General features: G+C 35.9%; 1 protein-coding gene across 2 annotated transcripts in view; it reads left to right on the plus strand.

Moving 5' to 3' along the window:
• The window catches only part of ABCD2 (ATP binding cassette subfamily D member 2), a 68,112-nt gene that overhangs the window by 2,436 nt on the left and 49,394 nt on the right, over positions 1–16,282 (plus strand). The window contains exons 2-3 of one of the 2 annotated variants that reach the window (XM_072798343.1): positions 2,703–3,963; positions 5,565–5,745. In XM_072798343.1, the coding sequence (XP_072654444.1) occupies positions 3,025–3,963; positions 5,565–5,745 (1,120 nt within the window). In that variant the 5' untranslated portion in view covers positions 2,703–3,024. The remainder of the gene's footprint in view (positions 1–2,702; positions 3,964–5,564; positions 5,746–16,282) is intronic. The other variant, XM_072798344.1, reaches the window with a different exon arrangement.

Raw genomic sequence — 16,282 nt, forward strand, 5'->3', positions numbered from 1 at the left:
CATCCTTAATTTCTTACTTAAATGGCATATATTTCCAACTGGAATTACCTATCTGGTTTCGTATCCTCTTGAATTCTTCCTCTGACTTTCCTGCAGGCTGGAACATAGCCTCAAATGCTAGGACTAAATCTGACCTTTGGAGCAGGGCAGAATGAAGGGTGAAAGTAGAATTTCAATGATTTTAATTAGGTCTGTACTTAAGAGCCTCAACATCAAGTCACATCTCATTTTGACCTTTTCCCTAGTTCTAGTTACTGGCTTTCAACTTCCCTTGTGCACAATTCTAGCAACCAAATTTCTATCTTATTTTCTTCATATCTACATCCTAACAAGTCTTTGACTCCACACATTAAAATCTTGCTCCTATACCCCAGCCTCAGTATCAGGTGGTAAACTGACCTACCTACAATTAAGTGTGGACCTGTTTGGATATCTAAAGATCTATGCATCTAGATTCCCATTACACTGCTCCTTTTATGAAATGGCTGTCCTAAGGCAATGATGTAAGCCACTGCCTCAACTGCCCTTTGCTTTCTGACCTAACACATCCCTCTGTGTAGCATGTTCTGCTTGGCTGAACATCCTCCTGTCACTAACACAAGTTTACCATGGCCCTCCACTTATCCTGTCACAGTCAGGAGATGTGACATAAAGAATTAAATTTTATAAATGTCAGACAGCCTTATTTGGACACATGAAAAGTATAAGATTAGGAATAAAAGATGTTGAAAATAACCACCATAACACTATGATCTCTACATTCAGACTTAGAAAGTCTTAATGAAATGACTGTGCTAGCTAATATAGCCAACTATCAAAGAGACTTGCACGAATTGGCCACTCATGCATTAGTAAATTTGCTAAATTGAATGCAAACAAATGAAATGAAACCTGTGATGATTCTTGGAATTAATATAGATACACAGGAAAAGAGTTTTCAAAGTCTATGAATACTGTTACTTATAAAAGAATAGTTCTTTACTCATAGTCAAATGAATAATGAAGATCATTATCCCAACACTGAGACAGGTTTTATATTCTATCACAGGGGTTGGCAAACTTCTCCCAAAGGGGGTCAGAAAGTCAATATTTAGCTTCTGTTTCATCTACTCCACCCTGTCATTGTGGCTTGAAAACTATAAACAATTAAGTGAATAAATGGATATGGCTATGTTCCAATAAAACTGTATTTCTGGATGCCAAAATAAAAATTTCAGAAAAGTTTCAAGTCACAAAATATTCTTCTTTTGCTGTTCTTTCTTTTTTTTTTATTTTAATTTATTTAAGAGAGAGAGCATAAGCAGCGGAGGGGCTGAGGAAGAGGGAGAAGCAGGCTCCTGGCTGAGCAAGGAGCTCAATGAAGGAGCCCATGCCAGGTCCCTGGGATCATGACCTGAGCAGAAGGCAGACACTTAACCAACTTAGCCACTGAGGCGCCACTCTTTTGATGTATTTTCAACCACTTTAAAATGTAAAAACTATTCTTCGCTCAAGGGCCAAATTTGGCTCACTGGTTGCGTTGTAATTTGCCAACCTCTGTTTTAGTTTCATGCATATTTTTCCCAGGCTTCCAGATGACTAGAAATCTGTAGGTATATTGTATATGGGGGGGGGGGGGGCAGAGCAAAAATCTATTTGCATATTCAAGAATATCCTTACCTTAAAAAAAGGCTCTTTACATTTTTTAAATATGCAGAATTTTGCTTGAATATTTAGCAGTTTAAGTACTCTGTTCATAATGTATGGAATTTTTCTTTAACACACTTGGTTTTTATTAAATAACCAAAATAGAAATGGTAAGTAACCAGGAGATTGTCTCCAAGCCTAAACAAAAGAAACAAAACAAAGCTTGAAAAAGACAAAAACAAACAAACAAAACTCTTGAAAAATAAGTAAGGTCCTGGAGAAGCTATTTCCACCATTTAACTTAGGTTGGGTTCCCAAATGGTTAACTTTTGATTATATAGAGTCACACATCTCCAACTAACAACTATCTAAAGGACACAAGGGGATGAAGAAGTGAAACATTGCACTCCTTTATTTAATAGTCACATTGTAAATAAATATGCTCCATTGCTAAAAGTAGCAGTTATGGGGCTGGAAGATTTTTCTTATAAGGACAAGTAAACACAAAGATGAAAGTTTACCAAATAATTATTTTTTTTATAATACATAAGATATCTATTTATTTACCAAAAACAAAAACCCTCAACCACAATTTGTCTGCTAGGTTCTAGGACTTCATGTGAAATCACAGGGAGAAAAAAGTAAAATGGGGGGGGGGGCCCGGCACCAAAAAACAAATCTGAGTATTTGATCCTTTGTTCTTTACAGCGCCCTCCAAACTTGTCACTTTCTTCTCTCTCTCCATTTTAGATTGACTGCAAACCCTTCTCAGATTCTCTTTATGTTAACCCTCTTGTCCCTCCTCCCTAGTTCCTTCGCTCTCATCTCCTTCTATAGCTCTTGAAAATCTCCCTTTCTTTTTGTTCTTCCCCTTGTGGTACCTACTAAAACCTTACAGAAGAGATGTATATTCCGAAACTTCTGTGGGCTTCCAAGTGACGCTGAGCATGCTCAGTAGCTAGGGCAGGTTTTGTCGCCAGCAGCTGCCCTGATTCGACCTCTCCAAAAATAGACATTTAACTCTTTGAACTCCTGCTTAGAGATGTAATTCGTCTTGCTCTCTCCTCATTTTCAAGGTTCAAAGGGAGGCAGCGAGGATTCCAAGGTCCCACCGCTCTCCCAGCCAATGAGGAGCCCGAGAGGGAGGAGCCTGAGGCTTCCTTGGTGCAGCTTGAGCTTCTGAGGGATTCATCCCCGTAGATACCGTGGAGTGTGAGCTCTGCTGCATCTGTCACAGCCAACAAAATTAAAACAAAAACAAAAACAAAAAACAGAAGAGGAGAAATGCTGCAGACTATGGAACGCTGTAGGACTTTCTGAAACATTTGCTGGGGATTCCCGTGGAGCATGATCTTTTAAAACCAATTCTTTCTGAAGCCTGTTTGGGTAACTGGGAAAATGACAAATATGCTAAATGCAGCAGCTGATCGGGTGAAATGGACCAGATCGAGTGCTGCTAAAAGGGCTGCCTGCCTGGTGGCTGCGGCATATGCTCTGAAAACACTCTACCCCATCATTGGCAAGCGTTTAAAGCAATCTGGCCACAGGAAGAAAAAAGAAACAGTTTATCCGGCTGCAGAGAACAGAGAAATACTGCATTGCACCGAGACCACTTGTAAAAAACCTTGTCCTGGCGTGAATGCAGAATTTTTCAAACAGCTACTAGAACTTCGGAAAATTCTCTTTCCAAAACTTGTGACCACTGAAACAGGCTGGCTCTGCCTCCACTCAGTGGCTCTAATCTCAAGAACCTTTCTGTCTGTCTATGTGGCTGGTCTAGATGGAAAAATCGTGAAGAGCATCGTGGAAAAGAAGCCTCGGACTTTCATCATCAAGTTAATCAAGTGGCTTATGATTGCCATTCCTGCCACCTTTGTTAACAGTGCAATAAGGTACCTGGAGTGCAAATTGGCTTTGGCCTTCAGAACTCGCCTGGTAGACCATGCCTATGAAACCTACTTTACAAATCAGACTTATTATAAGGTGATCAATATGGATGGGAGGCTGGCAAACCCTGACCAATCTCTTACTGAGGATATTATGATGTTCTCCCAATCTGTGGCTCACTTATATTCCAATCTGACCAAGCCTATTTTAGATGTAATCCTGACCTCCTATACACTTATCCAGACTGCTACATCCAGAGGAGCAAGCCCAATTGGGCCCACCCTATTAGCAGGACTTGTGGTATATGCCACTGCTAAAGTTTTGAAAGCCTGCTCTCCCAAATTTGGTAAATTGGTGGCTGAAGAAGCTCACAGAAAAGGCTATTTGCGGTATGTGCACTCCAGAATTATAGCCAATGTTGAAGAAATTGCTTTTTACAGAGGACATAAGGTAAGAGAAATTAAGGTGATGAGTGAAATGTGAGACTCTTCCAGCTGCCACTGCAGTGCTAGATACCATCTGTTGTACTGTTGATGGACCCACTTCTTTAGCGTTTTAGATTTCTATGACATCTAAACCTGTATTGAAATATACGCTTCCTTACCTTTTTAATTACAAGCTCTTAAAGAACCGTGGAGTGCAAACTTTTCTGAAGTTTCATGGAAATAAGATTTTCAGCAATCTAAAAAAGTCTACTTAGCCTCAGTTATCCAAATATGCTCAGAATTATCTCTTAAGCATTTTCTTAAGACTTAAATTCTAACTGGTGCTAGAGCATAAGAAGAAAATATTTGTTTGGAAACTAAACACATTTACATTGAGATGGAAAATTTAGGATGATATTCTTGTTGTTGTTCCTTTGTTTTTCAAGAAAGGGAAAAACCTCTGCTTTAAATGAAAGACAAGTTTAACAATTTTGCATGTCTGGTCAATGGAGTGACCTCAGTCTGAAGAATTATAGGAGAATGTGTCTCACAGATAGCATTTGCATTACTCCTTGTTAATGTTTACCATATTTTGACACAAATAAAGAGAAGCAGTGAAATGAAATTTTGCCTAGCTTTTAGGGAAAAGCTAAGATTAGAGAAGAAATGAGGATGAGAAAAGGAGTTCCAGTGTTATTTTTAAATATTAAAGATTTTCAACATTAAGTAGGCCCCTAAAATAGTTAGCCTAATTATATAAGCTTGCAGTGCATTAAAGTAACTTTAGAATATTAACTATGATGGAAATTTTTAAGGTGATGCATCTGAAATCTTAATACAAGTAAATTAGCAGATGAAATATTAAGGAATTCTAAAGCTTAAAATGGTATTTTTTTTTTTTGGAATTTTATTACCAAGTAGAATTATTTAATTTTTGAAGCATCATCAATTATCAAAAAAATTTTAAAGTACTAGCAATCTGAAGAAGAAAATTTAAAGCAAATTTAGGACTTCTACTCCCACTTGAAAATTGGTCTCATGTGTTATATTAACCATGCTGATTGGTCATTCCTCTTGAATCATTGAACTCAATGATGTAAATTATAGCATGCTGTAGGCTTCTTGAATTTAAGACAAAATCCAGTAAATTGAGTTAGTTCAGAAGTGCAGTCTAATTACACATATATGTGTCATGTCTCTATTTTTAGATATTTTTGGTGTGATCAAAAAAGATAAGGTTCTAACATTGTTTATTCATGTCTTATAGGATATTATTTAATTTTAACATCTTACACATATAATTTTGAAATCATAACTCTAAATCACTAATATGTATCTTATACCTAACATTATATTGACTGAATATCATAGTTTTTTAATATAATTTTTTAAAATAATATAGGTGTGACCAAAACTGGACAGTAATGGCTAATTCTTATATTGATCCATTTTATTGGTTGTTAGACTCATAGATAATACTATAATAAGTAAAACAAAATAACATGTACTCAAACATAATTTGAATCTGTTGTATGAAGATATACAACAAAATTGCATGTCTTCAAACATATAATATTTAATTTTGTATCTCATGCTGGGTCAATTCTTCTCTTTTTCCCTCCATAGGTAGAAATGAAGCAACTCCAGAAAAGTTACAAAGCTTTAGCAGATCAGATGAACCTCATTTTATCCAAACGTTTGTGGTACATCATGATAGAGCAATTCTTGATGAAGTATGTTTGGAGCAGCAGTGGACTAATTATGGTGGCTGTACCTATTATCACTGCAACTGGCTTTGCAGATGGTGGTAATGATATTTATGCTCAATCTCAAGTATATGTTTAAGATTAGTTCTCTTGAAGGTGTCACTAGTGGTTTTGTGTGACTGAAACTGTGTATGCAGTTATTATTCTATGGTCGTTATTAGTCAGAAACAATGGCAGACTTTGCAATCAGCGTATAAGAAAAAAACACAAGTGGCTCAAAATACTTTTCTAGTTCTGAGATATTTCAGAGATGTCTGATGCAGTGTTTCTGGGAGTTGGCCTTGAGCAATTTTAATTATTCTGCCTAACACAAAATGATTCTCTAGTTTGCATTTACATTCAAAACAAATCAATACCTTCAAAAAGAGTATTATACGAGCCCATGTGTTGTAAACTTCAGTTCTGCACATCCTATGGTTTTCGTCTATAAATATTCTATAACTGGATTGCTCCTGATTTGTGATTTGAGGAACTGGTTGACTACAGGAACAAACCAGGAATATTGTTGCAGGGAGTGTTTCGCGCCATGGAACAAGGTCCCTCTACTTATAGATAATAACAGAAAATGTCCTATGTAACATGAATTAGTGGCATTGTGGAAGCAGGGGTTAGCAAGTTGCAGGCATCTAATTCTATTCTATCACTGTCCCAGTGATTTTTACCAACATTTTCATCCTTTGGGATAACTAAAAAAGGTAAGGGCAAGAAGGACAACATTAAAATGTTGTATAGGGGATCCCTGGGTGGCGCAGCGGTTTGGCGCCTGCCTTTGGCCCAGGGCGCGATCCTGGAGACCCAGGATCGGATCCCACGTCGGGCTCCCGGTGCATGGAGCCTGCTTCTCTCTCTCTTTCTCTCTCTCTCTCACTCTCTTTGTGTGACAATCATAAATAAATAAAAAAATTTTTTAAAAAATGAGGTGAAAGTTTGGGTTGTAATTGGCAGGAACAGGGGGGGGATTAATTAAAGAAGCATCATTTTCTGCTCTTCTTCCAAAAAAAAAAAAAAAAATTCTCCCTCTTCTTTAAAAACCTCTTGACCAAAATTGACCTAGGTGTTGCGTGAGAGAAAAGGACGGGCTTTGTCATAAGACAGAGCTTTGCCCAAATCTTTCCCCTCTTCCTGCCTGTATCCTCTTAGTCATGTGAATTAAACTTTCTAAAAATCAGTTTACTCATCTACAAAATGAAAATCAGAAAGGTTACTTCAGAGAGTCATTGAGAGGACTTAGTAAAATAATGTTTATAAACTATAGAGCATGCTCTTGATGTTCTTGATGTATGGTGACAATCATTACCTACCAAACAAAGGGCAAGACTAAGGATAGTGTAACAGAATTCACACTATATTACAGTTATTTTTGGTATAAAAATGGAGAATCAATATTATTTGAGGTCATCTAACAAAAAGAAGTACAAATTTACCTTTTCTTTAATATATTAAAACAGTGCATTAATGCTTTAACCAATTCTTATAAAAATATTTGTCAAATTTGAGTCATTCTTAACCTAAAATTGTTCATTTTAATAAATTAAGATTTGTCAATCCTTTGTGATGAGTGCTTCCACAACTTAACTGATTAAACCAATGTATTTAAACCACTAGGAAAACCAAATTTTATCTGTTTTCATATTTTTAAAAAATCATTTTAATAATTTTATATTGAAAAGGGCATTGTTAGTAATAATACTTTTTGTCTTGTTTTGTTTTAAAGATCTATTTATTTATTCATAAGAGACACAGAGAGAGAGAGAGAGAGGCAGAGTCATAGGGAGAGGGAGAAGCAGGCTCCCCACAGGGAGCCCAATGCAGGACTCTATCTCAGATCGTAGGATCATGCCCTGAGCTGAAGGCAGAAGCTCAACCGTGAGCCACCCAGGCATCTCAGTAATAATCCTTCCATAATGAAATAATTACTTTTTCAAAAGAATTCAGAGAAAAAAAGACACATATAAACCTATGGAGCCTGGGTGGCTTAGTGGTTGAGTGGCTGCCTTTGGCTCAGGTTGTGATCCTGGGGTTCTGGGATCAAGTCCCGCATCAGGCTCCTCACAGGAAGCCTGCTTCTCTCTCTGCCTATGTCTCTGCCTCTCTCTCTCTCTCTCTCTCTCATGAATAAATAAAATAAAATCTTAAAAAACAACCACTCTATGATCTTAAGATTAGTTTTACTAAGAAACTTGACAAAGTTATCAGATATTCATAGTGAGTCTCTTTAAATTTATGGATTAAATCTTCATATATAAAGTATATTAGAGATAACCCCAGTGTCAAGATTATGGTGTAGTTGTTAGTCCTTGGAAGCACTGGTCTTATTAGAAAACCCTGAAGTATTCAACATAGAACAGAGAAAATGCAGCTATTAATGGTGACAAATTAACCCCACAGAGACCAGTTAGAAGTAAACAATGTATGCAAAGAATCTAACAATCTTACTTCCCTAAGTGATGTAATAAGATGTTTAAATATAAATCTTACAAATCCTGAAAAGATCTTATTAAACTAAAGAAACATTAAAATTTTAAGTAGAAATTTTGATTATAATTACATTTTTACAAATGAACAAGGTAGTTCTTAAAGCTTCCTTTCAATTTATACAGAGAGAAGTGATATGACAATTACATAGACAAAAAATGAATTCAGATGTCAGCATTATTATGAGTGTATGCTCAATATCTTCTATAATTTCTTTTTTTAAAAGATTTGTTTATTTATTTATTTATTTATTTATTTATTTATTTATTTATGATAGACACAGAGAGAGAGAGAGGCAGAGACACAGGCAGAGGGAGAAGCAGGCTCCACGCCGGGAGCCCAATGCGGGACTCGATCCTGGGACTCCAGGATCATGCCCCGGGCCAAAGGCAGGCACCAAACCGCCAAGCCACCCAGGGATCCCCATCTTCTGTAATTTCTAAAGTTACTACATGTCTACTTACAAAGTTTATTTTTATATATTTATTTTTTTAGATATTTATTTATTTATTCACGAGAGATACAGAGAGAGACACACACACAGGCAGAGGAAGAAGCAGGCTCCATGCAGAAAGCCCAATGGGAGACTTGATCCTGGGACTCCAGGATCATGCCATGACCCAAAGGCTGAGCTGCTGAGCTACCCAGGCATTCCTACTTATAAAGTTTATATGCTTTTTTTTACTAATATATTTGACCGACAATAATTTAACACATGAATATATTAAATTACCATTCTACTTAGATAAAATTACTTATTTTTTTAAGATAATGATATGTCTTGGAGGCTTTAGGTCTTGGGTTTATATGCTGTATATTCTAATCTTTTCTTCAATCTTAATTTACACTTGTGCCCTGCATTGTTAGAGATGAATCAAGTACATGACACTCTGTATTTTAAGGCAAAAATACAGGGATGCCTTGGTGGCTCAGGGGTTGAGCATCTGCCTTTGGCTCAAGGTGTGATCCTGGAGCCGGAATCGAGTCCCACATTGGGCTCCCTGCATGGAGCCTACTTCTCCCTCTGCCTGTGTCTCTGCCTCTTTCTGTGTCTCTCATAATTAATAAATAAAATCTTTTTTTAAAAAGACAAAAATACATGGAAAAAATGGGTGAATAAGAGAGGTATGGTAAAGAGAAAAGGAGAAAAGTAGGATACAGAAAAGAAAGACAAAAGAATAAAGAGAAGCAGGCCACTGTTCAAATTTGATTTGTTATTTAATACTTATCTATCCTTGAGAAAGTTACATAAGCTTTCTATGTCCCAGTTTTCCCACCCTAACTATAGGGATAAGATAACATACATCTCAAGAATTGTTATAATATTATATATAAAGTATTTAATGTGCTTTGAAACAGTCCTTGGCAAATAATAAAAACTTAGGTGAAAGCAGTTATTAATATTTATTATATTCTAACTATGTGGGCACTGGAGTCAGATTTTCTGAGTTCAAACCTGGCTCTTTTGCTTACTAAGACTATGACAATGAGCAAATCATTTTACCCTTTTGTGCTACAATTTTCTCATTTCCAAAATGGGGGAAATTATAGCAGGGTTGTTGTTACAAGGATTAAAGAAAATAACATATGTAAAACTTAGAATATTGCCTGCCTCATAGGAAGTGTTCAATAGAGTTTGCTGGCATGGCCATTGTCATTAAAGGAGCAACACATTTGGAAATGATTAGCAAATCAGAGGTAAAAATGCCAATAGGAGGAAGAGCATGCATAATTTTTCTCCTTTTTTTTTTTTTTTTTTTTTTTTTTGGAGAAGAAAAGAAAACTAGTTCTGTAGTTCTGTGATACCATTTACCTACAACTTTATGTGAAATCTTATGGTAAGGACAGGATTCTGTTTATATTCAAGTTCACGTTATGAATTGCATATGGAATCATGCCATTTTCCCATCAGAAGAGGAGCTTGCAAGTTATCTAGTCTGGGGCCCAAGAATTGCCTATGGTCACACACATGGTTGGCAGAAGCACTAAGGATAGAAGATGCTATATAATTCCTAGAGTATTGCCTTTTTCCCCTTTATCATGCTGCCTCCATATTAGCTATATTGGAACTTGCTCTAGAAGAGATTTAAGTTAGTTTGACACTAAGTAACCATGTGACCAAATGTTTGAAAAAGAGGCATTGGAATAATTATGTATATTTTCTATTTTGTTTTTTTAGAGGATATTACCCCCTTTATTTTATATTAAATATAAAGAGAGACTTAAATTACATTAAGAAAATAGTTAACTGGGAGCTATCATCTCAATTTTTAAATTTTAATTCTAGTATAGTTAACATACTAGTTTCCTGTGTACAATATAGTGATTCAACAGTTCCATATATCACCCAGTGCTCATCAAGGCAAGTACACTCCTTAATCCCCATCACCTATCTCACACATCTCCCCCACCCATTTCCCATCTGGTAACCGTTATAGTTAAGAGTTTGTTTCTTGGTTTGTCTCTCTCTTTTTTCCATTGCTCATTTGTATTGTTTCTTAAATGCCACATGAGTAAATCGTATGGTATATGTCTTTCTCTGGCTGACTCCTTTCACTTAGCATTAAAATCTCTAACTCCATCCATGTTGTTGCAAATGTCAAGGTGTCATTCTTTTTTATGGCTAAATAATATTCCACTGTGTATATATATCACATCTTTTTTTATCCAATCATCAATCGATGGACACTTCTGCTGCTTCCATAATTTGACTATTGTAAATAATGCTACTATAAACATAGGGGTGCATGTGTCCCTTTGAATTAGTGTTGTTGTGTTCTTTAAGTAAGTACCCAGTAGTGAGATTACTAGATTGTAGGGTAATTGTATTTTTAATTTTTGAGGAGTCTCCACACTGTTTTCCACAGTGGTTGCACCAGTTTGCCTTCCCCCAACAGTGTGAGAGGGTTCCTTTTTCTCCACATCCTTGCCGACACTTGTTTCTTATGTTTTGGATTTTAGCTGTTCTGACAGGTGTGAGGTGATACCTCATTGTAGTTTTGATTTGCATTTCCCTGATGATGAGTGATGTTTAGCATCTTTTCTGTGTCTGTTGGCCATTTGGTATCTTCTCAGATTTTTAATGTTATAGGCCATTTTTCTTCTCTTCATATCAAGAACACTTCTGGGCAAGGCCAAAGAAAGCTGCTTATAGGTCCCTCCTGACAGACCTTATCGCAGACATGTAACAGGGAAGAAAGTCTCTAGGCCTCTAGCACTGCCAATCATGTCTGCCTGTAGGTGGTCTGCTAGCGTAAGGTGGCACTTCAAAAGTAGCAACTGAGAGATAACTGCTTTTTTGGAATGGAAGTGAACTTTATCATCACCTAGTAACAATGGGTGATGTTTTTTATTCCTAAAATATACCTCTAAAAAGATTATGTCTATAACTCTTGTTGTATTAGTGTCTCATATTCTAATGTCAAATTATTGGAGTACAATTTTATATTGTGGGTCAATTTTTTTTTAATTTTTTATTTATTTATGATAGTCACACACAGAGAGAGAAGAGAGGCAGAGACACAGCAGAGGGAGAAGCAGGCTCCATGCACCGGGAGCCCGACGTGGGATTCGATCCCGGGTCTCCAGGATCGCGCCCTGGGCCAAAGGCAGGCACCAAACCGCTGCACCACCCAGGGATCCCTGTGGGTCAATTTTGATATAATTCCTCTCCTGTTGACCAATTATTGTAACGGTAATTAGCAAAACATATGAAAGACATACTTTTTAGCTCTAATTAGCTATGTCACATACGTATATTAAGTAGCTATAATTTTTAAATATAACATAGATGCCATAAAGGACCCAATCATTAGTGTACCACTCAATGAATTGCCACATACACAAAATCACCACTCACAAAAGATAGAAACATACCTTCATCCCAGAACCCCCACGCCTTTCCAGTTTTATTCCCATCCTCAGCCCCCTATCTCATCCTCACTTTTTCCTGCCCCCAACATGCCACAGTAAAGGTACTTATATTACTGACATTAGTGTTTGCTGGGTTTAAAACTTGTATAAATAGTATCATATGGTATATATGAATTCTAGTTGCTCCACAAACATTTGTCAATGTTTGATGTCAGTCTTTTTCATTTTACTGTTCTCATGAGTACATAGTAGTACATCATTGGGGCCTTAATTTGCATTTCCCTGATGACTAATGAGATTAAGTACTTTTTATTTATTTATTAGCCATACTTCTTATGAAGTACCAATGAGTGTTTTGTTCACATTTAAATTGACTTCTCTGTTTTTTTATTGATTTGTAAAAGCTTTTATGTACTCTGTAGTGTTACTTTCATCAGACACACACACACAATCTCAAGTACTAGTTTTCCCACTCTATTCTTACCTTTTTAGTCTCTTAACAGTGTATAAGAGAAATTCAGGGATGCCTGGGTGGCTTAGTCGTTGAGTACCTGCCTTTGGCTCAGGGCAGGTTCCAGATTCTCAGGTTCGAGTCCTGCATCAGGCTTCTTGCATGGACCCTGCTTTCCCCTCTGCCTATGTCTCTTCCTGTCTCTCTCTCTCTCTTTCTCTCCCTCTCTCTGTGTCTCTCATGAATAAATAAATAAAATCTTTAAAAAAAGAGAGAAATTCATAATTTTAACATAGTTCAGTTTATCAATCATTTTTATGTGTGTGGTTAGTGGTTTTATTTTTGTTGAAGAAATACTCTCCTCATCCAGGACTATGAAGATATTCTCCTATTTTATCTTCTGGAAATTTATTGGTTTTTCATTTCACATGGAGATCTTCAGTTAGATTTGATAATTATATATGGTATGAGGTAGGGGAAGACCATAAGTTTTTGCTGAGATTCGTCAAGACGATTAAGGTAAAATGCCAATGAAAAGAAGTAAACTCTTTTCCAAAGAAAAAGTACAGAGGAATATCCTATTTTTTATTTTTTAAAAAATTAATACATAATTTTTAGAGCAGTTTTAGGTTTATGGAAAAATTGAACAGAAAGTGTACAAAGAATTCCAAATATCCCCTCTCCTCCACAGTTTCTCCTATTATTTACATCTTATATTTGTGTGGTATATTTGTTACAACTGATGAATCAATATGCTTGCATTATTAACTCAAGTGCATAGTTTATATAAGGGTTTATTCTTTGCATTGTACAGTTGCATGGGTTTTGACAAGTGTATGACATAACCTTAGTTTTTAAATCCTTTCTCACCTTTTCAATGAACAGATGTCACCATTTTCAATATAATACTTTTTCATAGTGGAGCTGAAAAGTAGCAGTAAAATGAGCAGATATAATATTATTACATCCTTAAATGAAAAACATTTGACAAAATATCTAAAATATTTGGTGAGGAAAATAAAATGTGTTGACCTATGATACAAAATAAGTGAGTGCCTGAGGTCATAAATTTATATCCTGACACTAAGGAATCTGGCTTTTTCATAGAGGTTATGCAGTTGGCGATTGTGTGCAGGACAAAATACTACTGGCACCATACTCATAGTACCTGCCAAGAAACAACCAGTAGAATAAAAGTCAAATGAAATCTGTCCACAGCTATTTGTAATTTTGTTGCTAAAAGCATGAAGAAAACCCATTAATCTGCCAAAGCAACATGGAAAGTACCATGCCATATCAAATACAAGTCCATCTGTGCTAGTGTTTTTCCTTCTTAACAGAGGCTGTTGATGCAAGCTGCTACTCAAACCCCTTTTAACCCAAATTCATAAAATTCCATAATTATTTTAGATCATCAGCCAGATTCTCTGTGAGCCAAAACTATTCTTAGAAATTTAACTGATACAGCAATTCATTATTTTGGTAGCTTGCTGAAAATCCTTCGGTCATTTTTTTGTGGCTATCTAAAGTTTATTACACTTTTAAATGTACTTAAGAATATCTACATTCCGTTCCCAGTCCGTTCCCAGTCTATCTATCCAATCATGTCTTTGACTCCTCACTTCTACCAGCATTCAAAGCCTTTTTCTTTTATCATTCTTAGGGAAACTAAGTAAATTCAAGGGACCTAACGGTAGTTCTCAGAGCAATGATTGACAGTAGAGCTAGGAGCATATTGGACTATCATAAAAGGTCCCCATGAATTCTGATACTCAAGTGAAATCTGTGCCTGACACCGTTCCATACCATAACAAGACTAGGCTATTGATCATTTAATTGACATTGCTTGAAATTTCCTTTCTCTGTGCCATTGCTTATGTTGTTCTTGTGGTCTATTAAAATTGTACATAGTCTTCAAGGCCTCTCTCACAGTGTGCTCCTCCATGAAGCATTTCCTGACTTTTGCAGCCAGAAATGATTTTTGCCTCCTGCAAACCCTGCATATAAACTCTCATCACAGACTGCTCTGCACAGTTATTTAGGAACTTATATTCTTTCTCCTACCAAACTGTAAGGCCCCCAAGGAAACAGTCTGAAAATCACATTTATCCTTGCATGTCTTATAACACCTTGCCTAATTTCTTGCATATGAGATTTTTCGGTAAATATCTGCTGAGTAAATTTCACCTTATATTTTGCATGGATCCCTTTCAAACTCAGCTGAGCTGTCTATGAACAAGTGAAGGTAAAAGTATCTGGTGGTCCTAGCAGGGCACAAGTTAAATATCTGTATTGTCATAGAGAAGGAAAAAAAACCTTTACACTGAGATAAACCAGAGAAAAATATATATCAAAATGGGCCTTTGGCTATCTATATCATTATAGTATTTTCATTAATTTTCATTTAGAGCTTTGGAGGCCCATCTATATCATTATAATATTTTCATTAATTTATAGTATTTAATTTAGAACTTTGGAGATACTTTATAGAAGAACAAAATAGAGAATCATACTGATGAGAAGTCTAAAGTAATGACTGTAGAGAACAAATTAAAAGAATAAGACTAAATTGAGTACATATTGCAATAAAATAATGACTAGAGAAAATAATAACAGCTAACATTTAGAGCATTTATCATAGACCATGGATTAGGCTAATACTTCATTTGTGTTTCATCTTTAAGCCTCATAACAATCCTTTGAGATAGAATTATTTAAGATAGTTGTATTAATTCCCTCATCGACATGAGAAAATAGGCATGGAGAAGATAATTGGCTTGTTCTACTTATCTTAACCATTTGTCAGTAGGTGGTAGAGCCTGGATTCAAACCTAGCCTAACTTGTACTCTTCCCTGTAATTCTGCATTGACAGTAATTTAGGATGTTCATCCATCTGTCCATTTCAGTATACATTAAGGGGTACTATGTGCTAGACACTCTGATTTGTACTGGGAATAAAGAAATCAAAATGTAGTCTTGACCCTTAAGGAATTTATCGTCCGTTGGAAAAGCCAAACAAGGTTTTCCAGGGAAAACTGTATTAAAGAGTTAACTTTCTTGAAGAAAGAACTAGGCAAAAAATGAAAGGAAGTAGGTTAAAGTAAAAAGAAATGATATATGCAAATACCAAAGGATAAACAGAGTATTGCATGTTTGAGGTGCTGTGGACCATAGATACAGTTTGGGTGAAATAGATAAACCGAGTATAGATTATGAAGATCAGCCAATTTTCAGGTTCCTTTTTTGAAGGAACCACACTAGAAATATTTGCTTATATTCTAGTTATTAGTATTTTATTTACCAAAACAGTAGTATTTTATTGCCTAGCCATAAGAGGGGTAGAGACCTGAATTTGGAAAGGATTAAAAGAATGCTAAATGAAAAATTAGTCTTAATTGTTAACTAAGTGTTCTAACTCTCCTAGAAAAATAACAAAACAAAAGGAAGCTTTATTTATTTTTTTTAAGATTTTAAAATTTATTCATTCATAACAGACAAAGAGGAAACTTTAAATAAAATCTACTATAGGGACACCTGGGTGGCTTAGGAGTTGAGCCTCTGCCTTTGGCTCAGGGTGTGATCCTGGAGTCCTGAGATCGAGTCCCACACTGGCCTCCCTGCATAAAGCCTGCTTCTCCCTCTGCCTATATCTTTGCCTCTCTCTGTGTGTCTCTCATGAATAAATAAAATCTTTAATAAGTAAAATCTACTACAAATACTATATTTTCAATAATTCATTAAATTTCTAGGAAATTGTTAATACTAATGGAATATTTAC

The sequence above is a fragment of the Canis lupus genome, chromosome 25, assembly GCF_048164855.1.
Source record: "Canis lupus baileyi chromosome 25, mCanLup2.hap1, whole genome shotgun sequence".
Classification (NCBI taxonomy): Eukaryota; Metazoa; Chordata; class Mammalia; order Carnivora; family Canidae; genus Canis; species Canis lupus.